This window comes from Sinocyclocheilus rhinocerous, unplaced genomic scaffold, assembly GCF_001515625.1.
Source record: "Sinocyclocheilus rhinocerous isolate Xijiao unplaced genomic scaffold, SAMN03320098_v1.1 scaffold641, whole genome shotgun sequence".
Classification (NCBI taxonomy): Eukaryota; Metazoa; Chordata; class Actinopteri; order Cypriniformes; family Cyprinidae; genus Sinocyclocheilus; species Sinocyclocheilus rhinocerous.
The window spans coordinates 227,949-241,643 of record NW_015624257.1 but is presented as its reverse complement, the minus strand read 5'-3'; the positions used below and the strand labels follow the sequence as shown (position 1 = coordinate 241,643).

At 37.6% G+C, this 13,695-nt stretch overlaps 1 protein-coding gene across 2 annotated transcripts in view; it reads left to right on the top strand.

The window, feature by feature from the left end:
• Positions 1 to 13,695, top strand: part of LOC107740102 (nuclear receptor coactivator 2-like) — a 120,537-nt gene that overhangs the window by 69,841 nt on the left and 37,001 nt on the right. For both annotated transcript variants that reach the window (XM_016552411.1, XM_016552402.1), the window contains exons 4-7: positions 3,077 to 3,180; positions 7,286 to 7,463; positions 9,054 to 9,236; positions 11,850 to 11,951. In XM_016552411.1, coding sequence (XP_016407897.1) covers positions 3,077 to 3,180; positions 7,286 to 7,463; positions 9,054 to 9,236; positions 11,850 to 11,951 — 567 coding nt within the window. The remainder of the gene's footprint in view (positions 1 to 3,076; positions 3,181 to 7,285; positions 7,464 to 9,053; positions 9,237 to 11,849; positions 11,952 to 13,695) is intronic.

The following is a 13,695-nucleotide window of genomic DNA, read 5'->3' as shown; positions in this document are numbered from 1 at the left end:
TAGGCCTTCTTGCATTATTATGCTGTTACATTATGATTATATATTCAGTGACATAAAATGGTCTTTAAAATGACAATAATATCGCTTATCACAATTATTTCTGGGGCAATATATCGCACAACAAGAAGTTGTTATCGTGACAGGCCTAATTGTGGGATTAAGGATGTTACTGATGGCAGAAATTGTTAGTGTTATTTTAGTATTGTTTATATGCTAATACATTGTTGTGAATTTGCTTTTATTTTTATATTCACTTATTTCAGTTTAATTTTGGTTGAAGTTTCATTTATTTGTGGTTTTGTCATCTTTATTTTTTTTGCCCCCGGTTTCACAGACAAGGCTTAAGCCTAGTCCTAGACTAAAATGCAAGTCTGAGCTGTTTCAAATGAAAGAAACTTGCACTGACTGATCTTAAAATATATCAGTGCCTTTGTTTTGTCTCAAAAAGCACTCTAGTAATGTTTTTTTCTAAGGCACGTTTATAAAAAATTACTTAAATGTCCTAATTGAACTATGGCCTAATCCTGGTTTAGGCTAAGCCCTGTCTATGAAACCAGGCCTTGATGTTTCTATTTGACTTCAATTTTATTTCAGTTTGTTTTAGTAATTTTAGTACTTAAACTTATTTTTATCTTACTTAGTTGCAAAGGCAAAATGTATTTTTATGTTTGTCATCTATTATTTATATTTTATTTTATCTTTATTTCAATTACTATAAACGTTTTTTTAATAGTTATAGGTTTAATTAAAAAAAATTTTTTAAAGTAGCACTTCAGAAAATGCTTTATTACATCTCACATCCTTCATAAATAGTGTAATTTAGAGTTTAGCCACTTTCCCCACATTATTTACATCTCTGGATCATATATCACCCCAAAAAGAGCAAATTAATATAATAATTACAATATTTAAGATTTTTTCTTTACATAGTGACTTAATTTAATAATTAAAATAACAATGAAAAAATGTTTTAATGACAATGAAACAAATGTTGTTGTTTTTTTACAATAACAATACAAAAAGAATGTGTGCTTACTTGTCATGAAAATGGTTTACTTTCATTTTTAGCATAATTTAGTAATTAAAACATTGCAAAAAATATTTTACCCTAAAAATGGTAAAATAATAATATTGCATAAATTATTAGAGATTGACCGATATATCGATTTACCGATATTTTTCCCGATATTTAAGCATTTTACAATAATCGGATATCGGTTTTGTAATATGGGATTCACCGATAAACGCCGCCATCTTGTGGATGTTTTGAGAATTGCGCGCAGGATCACCATTGCAGCGCATCTGAGGGGAAACAAGACAACAACAACGGCGTGCACGGGTACTTGATTTATTTTAGTTAGTAAACTATTTAACATAACAGCCATTAATGCACAAATGAGATGTATTACATAAATGCCTGATATGCAGTTTATGCAGCTTGGCTCAAAGAAATAGAGACAAACTCTCAGAGTCATGTAAGATAATCCGCAAATAATTGGTATCGTATCGGTTATAAAATATCAATATCGGTCGATCACTATAAATTATTATTATTATTATTATTATTATTTGTGATGAAATATGACCCGGACGTGTTCTTTCAGAGATTGACCAGTTTTCCTTCTAGATTTAGCTCCATTATGAGTGCTTTTGTTTTGCAGGCGATGTTGTTTACAAATCATGTCACTTTGTTGGAGACGGTGATGTTCTCCATTCTTTATATAATGGTTTGTTTGGAGTTGGTGTGTGAGCGCATGTGTGTGTTGACCGTTCCATTCATGTCCGGGCTGTTGGCTGCATGGCTGTTATGTGAGGCTTCACATGCACCCATTTAGCCTGACAGCTTCTGTCTCACGCGTTGCTAAGGTCCGGATGTATGCCATAACAACATGTCTCAACAAGTGCTTGGCAGTATGAAAGAGTGAGAAAGGGGTTTAAAAAGGTGCATGAGTGCAGTATGAAATTAAACGCTTTAGAGAGCAGAGAGGGAGAGAACTGCCCTTTCAAGAAATGCTAATATGCTCAAGCTAGCAGGACCACATGAAGTGTCTTTAATGTAATTTGAAAATTAAACACTTAAACTCTGCAGGATCTAATGTTGGATTTTAGGTTCTTTTATGGAAATGTTGATGTTTCCAACCGAGGACTGAGTTTCTGACCAAATTAACCGTATTCACTTAGAAGGGGAGAGAGGGTAAGCAGTGCCTATTTTTGCTTAACTTGTCCTTTATTCAAGGAGAAAGGAGAATGAGGTCAAATGAATGTGCCTAATTATATTCCAGGATGTCTGCTATCAACTCAAATTAGAAGAAAGCGTCTATAACTAAAGGCAATAGAAATATGACCTTTCAAAAAAGGGTGAGCAAGGGGTTAGTTGAATCATTGGAGAAACAATTTGAGCAATGTATGTGCAATGTATTTCAAATAAAAATATGAACATAAATGAGAGGGAAAAAACCTTTGATAATGTACTGTTGAATTCCAAAGAGTAATTTTACTGCACATCATTCACATATTTGTAAAGATGTCCAAAAACCAGCAGGAAATGGGTTTAAAGACATTCTGGGAAGATTTCCCCCCATTTTATTGCTTTTGCGCTTCTCAGTGTATTCTGAGACCGATGTAACAGTGTTTCCTGCATAAAACTCAACATTATGGGTTGAGTCATTTTGGGGAAAATGCTTCATTTAATAATTCATGGCAAATCTTTAGCCAAATAATTTACTTGATTTTATACACTGGCAATTCACCAACATGAATAATATTTTAGAGTTGTTTTAACACAAAATGTAATTTTTCCTGCGAAGTGGAAAATTTATTTTAACATGCAAAATCCTTTTTAGCATTAAAAAAAATCTAATTTTTTTCTCGTGCAACTTAATCACAGACAGCTATATATGATCTTCCCTTTCCCAATATAGGATCGCATGACAAAAAATGATGTACAGCTTATTTACTCTTTGGTTTTTAACATAAAAAAAGCAAAATCATTCTGGACAGTGGTGTTGATGTTCTTTAATGGACTCGTATCTCATTTCTTCTCTGTCTTTGTCTGCGTCTCTCTCTCCCTCTGCAGAAAAAGCTGCTGCAGCCAATGAGGATGAAGTGCAGAAGGCTGATGTGTCGTCAACAGGCCAAAGTGTTATTGACAAAGATGCCCTTGGACCAATGATGCTGGAGGTGGGTCTGTTGTGCTGTGTTTACTAGGTTACACAGGCTCTACTGAACATGCACGAAGAAGAGCCAAGCGTGAACCATGTATGGGCCACAGAGTGATAGTGAATGCCTTTTTGTATCCGTTATAAAAAAAGAGTTGTGTTAAGAATTTGGCTGCCATTTGATGTTTATATCTCCAAATTCCTCCATCTTGTTGCTGAATATAGAGCTCATGAGCTGACAGTTGAGAAGATGTATGTCATTTTTGGCATGAAAAACATGCTCAAGTATAATGATGTGTCTCTATGGCTATGTTCTCACTGCAAGATTTACTGCTCTGTTCTGATTTATTGCTCAGATCTGCTTTATATATATATATATATATATATATATTAGTTGTACATCTAATTAACGGTTAACACTAACAACACTGCTGAAACTGAATAAATGTTGAAACAGTTCAAATACATTAAAATATAAAAATCTCTTTTTATATAACTCTGCATTAAACATCAGATATGCTCTGATCTGCCATGCTAGAAGTTTTTCACTCACTGTGTGCAAACTTGTCATATTATGCAATGTTGGCTCAACCAGTGGTGTGAGTTTGGGGCATAACTGTCTGTTTTTCCAGCCAAAGGCATCACAGTCCAGTCATTATTTTTCCAGTTCTGTTTGCTAATGCTTGACGATGAGAAAGGTTTTTTTTTTTAATACATTTTTATTTTTGGGTGAACTATCCCTTTCAGCCAAAGGCATCACAGTCCAGTCATTATTTTTCCAGTTCTGTTTGCTAATGCTTGACGATGAGAAAGGTTTTTTTTTTTAATACATTTTTATTTTTGGGTGAACTATCCCTTTAAATAACAGTTTATTTTGCACTCTCTCCAGTGCAAACGAATAACTTCCGTCGGTCGGTCGGTCGAGCAGGCATGACGCCCAGCTCTGAATGAATCCACCCATCCAGCCATCTTTCTCTCACATCCTCTCCTCTTTGGGGTATTTATAGCCTCTGAGGTCCTCCGTCACCGAATCAACACGAAGCGGATGCCAAATATAGCCTGCGTGCTTGTGCGCTTGATCTCCCATCTGTTTGAAACGGCCGTAGGAAGGGACAATTCACACCCGCACGCTATAATGCACCTAATTAAAAACCACTTGTGACAAAAGGCCAGAGAGAGGGGGACTCACCCGACTGGCCTTTTCCACCCGACACCCATAACAGCCCCTCCCAGGCACACACACTCAAACGCACTTGTGCACACAGACAGGCCTTGTGTAAAGCTTTCGCAGTTCTGCACGGCCCCCTGCCCCAGTCAAAAACCCCATTGTTTGGCGATGGAAGCTGAAGTGTGAGCAGCCATAGGATCCGCTAAAGCAGCTTTGTGTTCTTCGGAGCAGTGTGTGTGGGGATTTGTGGCCAAGCTCGCCGTGCCACCGGGTGTGTGTCTGTTTTCAGTGTCCGCACCTCGCAATGAGTTTGGACCCAGTCTCTCCTTTGTATAGGAAGTTATGCAACCTCCCACAGCGGGACAGTGAGGCCGGGCCAGGCCCACCCAGCTCCATTCATGTTGCAATACACGTCCATCAGCACATTTTACAGAGTTGCATAATTTTGGCTAAATAAAGGTGGATTTGGCATTCCTCCGTGTTTACTCTGCGATGTTTGCTGAATGTGCCCACCAGATGGCCACATCTAGAGCAGTGCACAAACAGGGGCTTGTGGGCCTTTTTTTTTTTTTCGCTCACTCCCTCTCTCCTTTTCCATCCCTCGCTTTATCTGCTCTCTGGAGTATGTGCGTTTGTTCTTAGCTTCTCTTGAGTGTTTTATTTTTTTTCACGCCTGAGTGTTTGTGAAATAATTCTCTGCGTTAGGAAGAGGCGCTGTGTTTGTTTTGCTGATAAAAAGATTTAGAGCTTATTATGCTCCGCCGCAGATTAAAGAATGATTTCCGAGCTGCTGCTCCACATTCTAAAGCAAACAGCAGCTTTTATAGCGATCGCTATAGGCCCTCAGGGGCCCGACTGCATTCAGAGGCCTAATTGACACCATCTTGATAGGTAATGCTTGACTTAAGGCTGTGTTCTTTCAATTAAGACTCGTCAATATCATTTCTGTCACACGCTATGAAGCGCTGAGATTCAGAAGAGCTCGTTTATTCCCGACACAAGCAGGCAAGAAAGTTAATCTTCATACAAAATGAATACATTAAAGATTGCATGGACGCTTTCACCGCAGATTCCTAATAACTAGAAATTTATGTAACTGAAGACTAAGGATTAGAGGTAGATTGATATATCAGTTTTACTGATAAGTTGTTTGTATTATGTAACTATTTTTTTTAATCTATTACATAATTACAAAACGTTCACTATTTAACTTTGAGTGGAAGTGTCCAATATTATTAATTTCTTTTTAAAAACTCTGTTTTTTGAGCAGCAAATCAGCATATTAGAATGATTTATGAAGGATCGTGTGACACTGAAGACAGGAGTAATGGCTGCTGAAAATTCAGCTTTGCATCACAGGAATAAATTACATTTTAAACTCTATTAAAATAAAAAGCATTTTAAGCACAGGAGACTTCTTTCAAAAACATTAAAAAATCTTACCGACTCCAGACTTTTGAGCTGTATCTAATATTAACATTAACAATTATTAAATTATTAACTATATATACACATACATACATATATATATATATATTTATGTATATATATATATATGTATATATTGTTAATAATTGTTACAATACAATAAAATATGTGACATATGTGTTTGGGATTGCATGTAGAAACAGAAAAAAACTGAGACGAACTAAATCCAGAAGAACTGTGGCAACGTCTCTAAGATGCTTCAAGAAACCTTCCTGCAAATCTACAATACTGTGCAAAGTTTTAGGCACTTGTGTAAAAATACTGTAAAGTGAGGATGCTTTCAAAAATAATGTCATAAATAGATTTTATTTAACAATTAACTTCTATTAACTAAATCAAATCAACATTTGGTATGGCCACCCTTTACATTTAAAACAGCTTTTGTCCTTGGTACACTTGCGTATAGTTTTTCAGGTATCTTTGCAAGTAGGTTTCTTCAATTGTTTTGGAGACGTTGCCACCGTTCTTCTGGATTTAGTCTCTCTCAGTTTTTTCAGTTTCTTCATGTAATCCCAGATGGACTGGATGATGGTGAGATCAGATCTCTGTGTGGAGCACTGGCTGCTGTCAGACTCCTTATGCATACAAAAATCTCACTTGATTATTCCAATTAATAGCAAAATAAATGTTTATAAATGTAAACTGATATGTGACCTGGACCACAAAACCAGTCATAAGTGTCATTTTTTTCAAAATTGAGATCCGATAATTTTGACCCATACAATGTATTTTTGGCTATTGCTACAAATATACCCCAGCGACTTAAGACTTAAGGTTTTGTGGTCCAGGGTCACATATTTCCTACTGACACATTACAGCAAAAGATTGAAATAACTGACTTAAAACCATTTTTTGTTGGTGAAAATACTAGTGGCCTAAGACTTTTGCACAGTAGTGTGTATATATATTAACATATCCCTATTTAAGACACCTTCAGTGCACCCGTCAGGAGATGCGACACAAGTATGCACTCTAATAAAGCCGTAGCCTGTAATCTGCATTTAAAATAAGGGAAAACAGTTGCTCCACTTCCCCTGTCTGCCTGCCTGACAGTATCGCTTTGAGAGCAAGCCTGTGAAAATAACCTCCTATCTGCAACTGATGAGATCTTCTTGTTTTCCTGCAGCTAATTACTTCATTATGGTTTACCTGAATTAAGATCATTACGTTCAGCCTGTTGTTGCTCAAAAACCACTCAATCAATCTTAAGGCCATGAATTCAGACGCATGCCGTAATCCCCTTGATTTCACTTGATCTGTTGTTTGGAGAGTCTACAATGACTCCTAGCTTTTCTGGATGGCTTTTTGTTTTGTTTCTGCTGGTTATCACATCTTCCCTATTGAATGGTTACGCTTTTAGATGGAGCAAGGATGTGTACTTTATGTCTGCTTATGCTCTTCATATGATAATATTGGTGTTAGCTGCGCATCTGTGCTCACAGTACTAATAGCCTGTGTTTTTCTCCTCCAGGCCTTAGATGGGTTCTTCTTTGTGGTGAACATGGAGGGGAACATCGTGTTTGTGTCAGAGAACGTGACGCAGTACCTGCGGTATAATCAGGAAGAGCTGATGAACACCAGTGTTTACAGCATCCTGCATGTAGGAGACCATAATGAATTCATCAAAAACCTCCTGCCCAAGTCACATGGTGAGAATTTTCCATTCATTGTCTCCTTCCCATTTAGCTATTTTCATTTCATTTGCGCTTCTAGCACCTCTTCTTTTCAGGAATGACTCATTTCTCAACACTCAAGTGTAGCATCACTAGAGCAGTTACAATTTCCACCCTGTGATTATATTAATAATCCGATTGAGCATTAATAACTGGGATTTACAGAGAGGAATATCAGAATCTCCTCCTCCCTCAGTGGCGGCAAAGGGGAAGGTCACTTGAATAGGTGAAAGAGAGAAAGGACTCACGCCTAGAAACCATGTCATTACTGGTTTAAATGATATATTCATCCAGAAAACACACTCATTGGTTATAGGTCCCATTCATAGTGAAATCCAGTTCTACTTCACATAGCTGTCAACATCAAATATGTTTGGACTGTGATTTTGTTGTTCCACTCAGTATTTGGCTCTTGTATATTTTCTTGAGGCTGACATTATAACGTCGGTTCCTTTAATAAAGTTACTGTAAATGGCTTTGGATGATTAAAAAAAACAAATACATGCCAAATTGCTACAAGAGGTGTTCACACTAGCTAGCTTTCCATCCACATATTTCGATTTGAATTGAATATCTCATAAAAATACTGCATGAAACACCAAGAAAATGTTTAAAATGCATAAAAACAAACAGAATTGCTCACTTGAGGTGGATGACATTTTTTATTCAGTTAAGAAGACATTTGTGTAAACTAATATGGAAGCACATTTCCCAAATAAATTCCTAGATATGTCAAAAAAGTAATTACTTTTCAATGATAGTTGGCGATGTGAAGCATTAGGGAAAAAGCGAGGATTTTTTTTTTTTGTCCTGTGTGTCGATTTTTTTCCCCCGTCGCTCCACGATGAAACGGGCTGTCCAATCAGATTTGAGCTTAGATCACGTGCCCAGAGCAGCTGCTGTTGCACGAGTGGTGGCGCTGTTTCGAAAATCAGTGTAAACAAACACCGAAGAGTATCCCGGTAGAGAGAAGAAAGAAGAGAGTGGATGCCGAGTTCCTGTTATCTTTGGTATCTGAGAACAGATTTATTCTCACATGTTCTTAATATAATTTCTAAATTCTCCATTGAATTATGTGATCTGGAGTGTCCGTTTTCTTCCACGTGCGCGAGTGTTATGAGTCAGAGCGCGTTAACTCTCTAGTCTAGATCTTCTGTGTTTAAGTCTGCGATTCACCTCGCTTTTTCGCATCGCGCTCAGTGTGAAACTACCTTTTTCCGCAAATTGTTTTTGCAAATATTCTATTTGAAACGTAGATCGAAACATAGCTACTAACACCAGTTAAATCACTGAAGTTCACTGCAATATCCTGAAGCAACATGAGTGACAGGCGGATCACGTGCGCACTCCCTTTGGAAGTCATTGATTTAGCGCAATTTTTTAAATATAAACTTTAAATTTTGTCTCATGTTGCTTCACATCACCAGCTCTCATTGAAAATTAATGACTTCCAGTCCCTTGCCACTGTAAATCACCATCAGTGTGAACCCCCCTTTATTCAGTAAGGAAAAGTTATGAGTTCAAATGAGTGACAGTGAATGATGTCTCTTCACCTCCCTCCCACAGTAAACGGAGTGCCGTGGTCCAGCGAGAATCCTCGGAGGAACAGCCACACCTTCAACTGCCGCATGCTGGTTAACCCTCACAGCGAGGCCGAAGAGGCGCAGGATCACGAGGCACAGCAGAAATATGAGACTATGCAGTGTTTTGCTGTGTCTGAACCAAAGTCCATCAAGGAGGAGGGAGAGGGTGAGCCATGGTTTCTTAAAACACACTTAAGCCACATAAACGGTACTGAAACTCTAGATTTAATGCTTCAAAGCAGAGCAGGAGGCTTCAGCCAAGCAAAGTGACTACTCCCCTTTCATAGAGCCGGGCGTTCATTTGTCAAGCTTGCCACAAAAGAGCAGATTATAACCTATAGTTTTCAAAAGACTTTGGTTCCAGTGGATGGAAATTGTTGTCCTTATCTACAGTTGTCGTTAGTTGCTGTCATTTTGTGGTCTTGTTACTATAAAGGGCAGTAGTAATTTAACATACACTACCATTCAAAAGTTTGGGGTTGGTAAGATTTTTTTTCAACGTTTTTGAAAGAAGTCTCTTATGCTCATCAAGGCTGCATTTATTTGATAAAAAACACAGTAAAACAGTAATATGGTGAAATATTATTACAATTTAAAATAACTGTTTTCTATTTGAATATATTTTTAAAATGTAATTTATTCCTGCTATGGCAAAGCTGAATTCTCAGCACACTATCCTTTAGAAATCATTCTAATATGCCAATTTGGTGTTTAAGAAACATTTCTTATTATGTTGAAAACAGTTGCTTTGCATTTTGTAGAAACACTTTTTTTTCTGAATTTTTTGATGACTAGAAAACATGAGCATTTACTGTCTTTTTTTTTTTTTTTTTGCAATTTAATGCATATTTTCTGAATAAAATGATTAATTTCTTTCTTACTTAGCCTAAACTGTTGACCTGTAGTCTACCAAGGTATCACAGTATTCTTTGCAGAACTTTGTAGTGGCATGATAATTCTGTTATCATTCAGTACCATGGTATATATCAGAGTTCCATGGTATTACCATCTGATAGCGTCGCTATACTGTTGTATTGAGACACTACGTTTGGTGACTCGATGACCGTATTCTGAGAAATAGGATGGCACAGAAAGTAGACAAATTAAATAAAAGAAACTTCATAAATAGGAATGAGATTGTGCTTGGGCCTGACAATACAATACTACATTGGTTTATCAGGTGCAATACAATAATATAGTATTTGAATGCATTCTTTGTCACCTTGTTGCTTTGTGCAACGAGTGCTGAGCAGAAATAGTGTACCTCATTTCATAGTCATAATATCATTTAAAAATTCCTTGCGGTTTACCAAACTGTACCTTGAAGGTCCTTTATGGACTTATACTTACCTTATTACGAATGTGTGGCCAAATAGAAATTATTTGAATGTGTGTTGATCTGACTTGCTATCTGAAAAATCTAGCTAATCTTGTTTGTTGTCATTAGGATATCAATTAGGTGTTGTGAAATATTAAAAAAGTATTTTTTTTGTCCACCTCAAATCTTAAGATGTGATCCAAATGAGAACAATAGTAAGTATTCAGTCTCTTTAAGTTTCAGTTGCTCTGCTAATGTAGAAGCAACATTTAGTGTTGACAGTCATTCCTGACGTGAGAAAAATGAGTCTTCCAGTTACTGAAAAATAAGGCGAAAAGGCGACAGCAGCACTCGTGGAGCGTGCATCTGCGTCCCGCCCCGAGAAATGTTTCAGTCTGTGATTCATTTGCTCTTTTCTCTCCTCCTCTTCCACCTCTCGGAGTCACCCAGAGTTCAGGGTGCATTTGAGACCCACTTCTCTACTGGATCAACACGGCTTTGGTTTTGGCCCTGGCTGGGGTTTAAGAGTGTGTGTGTGTGTAACAGCGAGTGCGAGGCAATGAGAGATGTTTAGCATTGGTCTTCCTCTCTCTCTCTCTCTCTCTCTCTCCCTCACATGCACACACATAATGTTTCCTTTTTTTCTGGGTACTGTTGGTGTGTTGAGTGATGGAGCGTCTCTCTTTATGGCTCGTCGGTGTTAGCTGTGTGCCAGCTGCTCTTTCAGCCAGCCAGCTCACCCTGGCGCAGGAGACAGAAGACGGCTGGAGGAGGAATGTGTATGAGGAGAGGGGTATCGGAGAGAGTTTATTGCAGAGACATTGAAGCTGGGTCTTCATGCAGTTTGGAGTGAAGACCACCCAAGGGGCTCTGCAGCAGCCATGTGTTTGCATGTAAAGGCCTGTTCACATCAACTTGATATAAACATCATGACCCGTAGCTCAAAAAGTAGAACATGTCATTAGCAACAGCAGAATGCATTCATGAACTGTAGTCTGATTCATAAACAAGGACTCAGTTGACACAATAGTAAGACATTTTTTTAATCAATCATTCAAAAAACGCAGATGTTACAGTTTTGACTGTAACTTCTGAGTTTTGAAATTCTTCACTGAATGAACTCATTGCGGTTACTTGCAGTGTTCTTGTTTATTATTCCTGATCATGTATGCGTCTGATGTGTCAGACTGTTGGAGACGTTATGATTCTCTTATGATCTTTTTGTGGGTGGACGAGGGATGACTTTTCTAACTTGGTCTCCATGGGAGCAGCACAGCAGGGTCAGCCTCCACAGTGACACACAAACGAAAGGTCACATTCCATCATATCACCCCACGCTCCACTCCACACCGCCCCCTCAACACACAGAACCGATGCCTCATCATTCAGAAGCACCCTTCAGAACGCTTTAATAATCTGTTATCACTGATCTGATCTTTTTCTCTCTCTCTCTGACTGTAGATTTCCAGTCGTGTCTGATCTGCGTAGCGCGGAGAGTACCCATGAAAGAGAGACCCATGCTCCCCACACACGAAAGCTTCACCACCCGCCAAGACCTCCAAGGTAACCATGCCAACACAACCCCTCTCTCCGCTTACACTCTTCAAAGGGAGTTTACATCACAGTTAGCACTCATCTCAATGCACAGCCCCTCGTTTAAAACAAAAGATACTGACTTAAACTTGGAAAGACTGTTTAATGACATGAATATGACTTGGCGTCCAGTTTTACAGTGTAAACATTTGAAGGGCTCTCTCATGATTCATGAGATTTCTTGTTTTTTTTTAGGTGAAACTATTTTTGAGTTATTTAAATTAGAGTGAGTGTAGCTCCACATTAATATATTATATTTACATGCATTCACACATTGCAACTAAACAGCCATTGGCCACCTAAACTTTTCATTGTCTGTAAAAGAGGATATTATTAGTATAGATTTTATTACAGTTATATATATTACAGCTATCATTTTCTTTAAATAAATGATTTACTTAAAACTTTTATTTAGTTATTTATACTTTTCTTCAAAACCTCTTGGTTTAAAATCTGCCCCCTTCATTTGAATAATAGTCAAGTCAGGTCAAGTCAAGTCACTGTTATTTATATAGCTAGTAATTAGGTTTATGCGCCATTCTGGTCATTCGTGAACGAGGGAACGCAAGTCGTCTCACAATGCAACTGTATATCTGTCTGAGTTCCGAGTTATGAGTATTATAAACATACTATAGGCATCTGGACAGGGCGATCACACAATGGGAAGATCGAAGGTTTTTTACTGTCACACCAACCACACCTTTTGTCACATTCTGATGTGGCTACTTGATGGAAACTCCCAGTTTTCTGTTTATTGTAAATGAGCAAATTACAGAGCTGAGATGTTTCTATCATACTTTGTTTTTTTTGGTCACGGTTCTTACAAATTAATGTTCGATATTCCTCAGTAGTGCTGCTTAGGGGTTTATTCTAAGTCCATAACCCTAAGTATTAAACTTCTGCAATTAATGAAACACTTAAGGCAGTCTGATTCATAAGTAGTCGTGGCAGTCGTGGCCTAATGGTTAGAGAGTCGGACTTGTAACTCGAAGGTTTATAGATTAGATCTCTGCCACAATTCTGCGCGCGAAAGATCATATTTTGAGCGCACAAAAGTGCATTTTGCACACGGGTGATCTGAGTTTTGTGGAGAAAATGTTCTTTCACAAAGAAAAAAGTATTTTGAGCGTACTATTTGGCTGACCCTGCTGACCCACTGAGCATTTTGCTGTCCAATGGTTATGCATTAACTTTGCAATTTCTAGTATTGTATTAGTTTTGAACATTTCTCATGGGCATTTAATAATTTTTGACTGTTTCAGTCTGAGTTAAATCTCTTTTTTGGCTCATTTTATCTGTAAAAGAAAATCTGCTTAATAATTATGCACACCTGAATATAAGACATTTTTCACTTCCAGCCTTCATGAATACCGGTAATTATATATCAATTATAAATGATTAAATACAAGATTAATAGTAGTTATTAAGATTGATGTTGTTTGGAATTGGTAAAATGTGCTTGGAAAAAAATATAATCAGAATATCAACTTGCATAATAATTATGCATGCACTGTATTTGTCCTCTTCTACTGTTGAGGTAATGCAAGGAATGTTGTGATTGGTTGTCAAGGCAGCCAATCAGAATTTAGCAGCCTCTCTGATTGGCTGGAATTATGGCATATTGTAATGCTAGGTTGTGTTGAGCAAGCGATCCGTTGGCATTTAGAGAGCACTGAGGGTGGGCATCAGGTGAGCAAGCTAGTGAAACATTGCA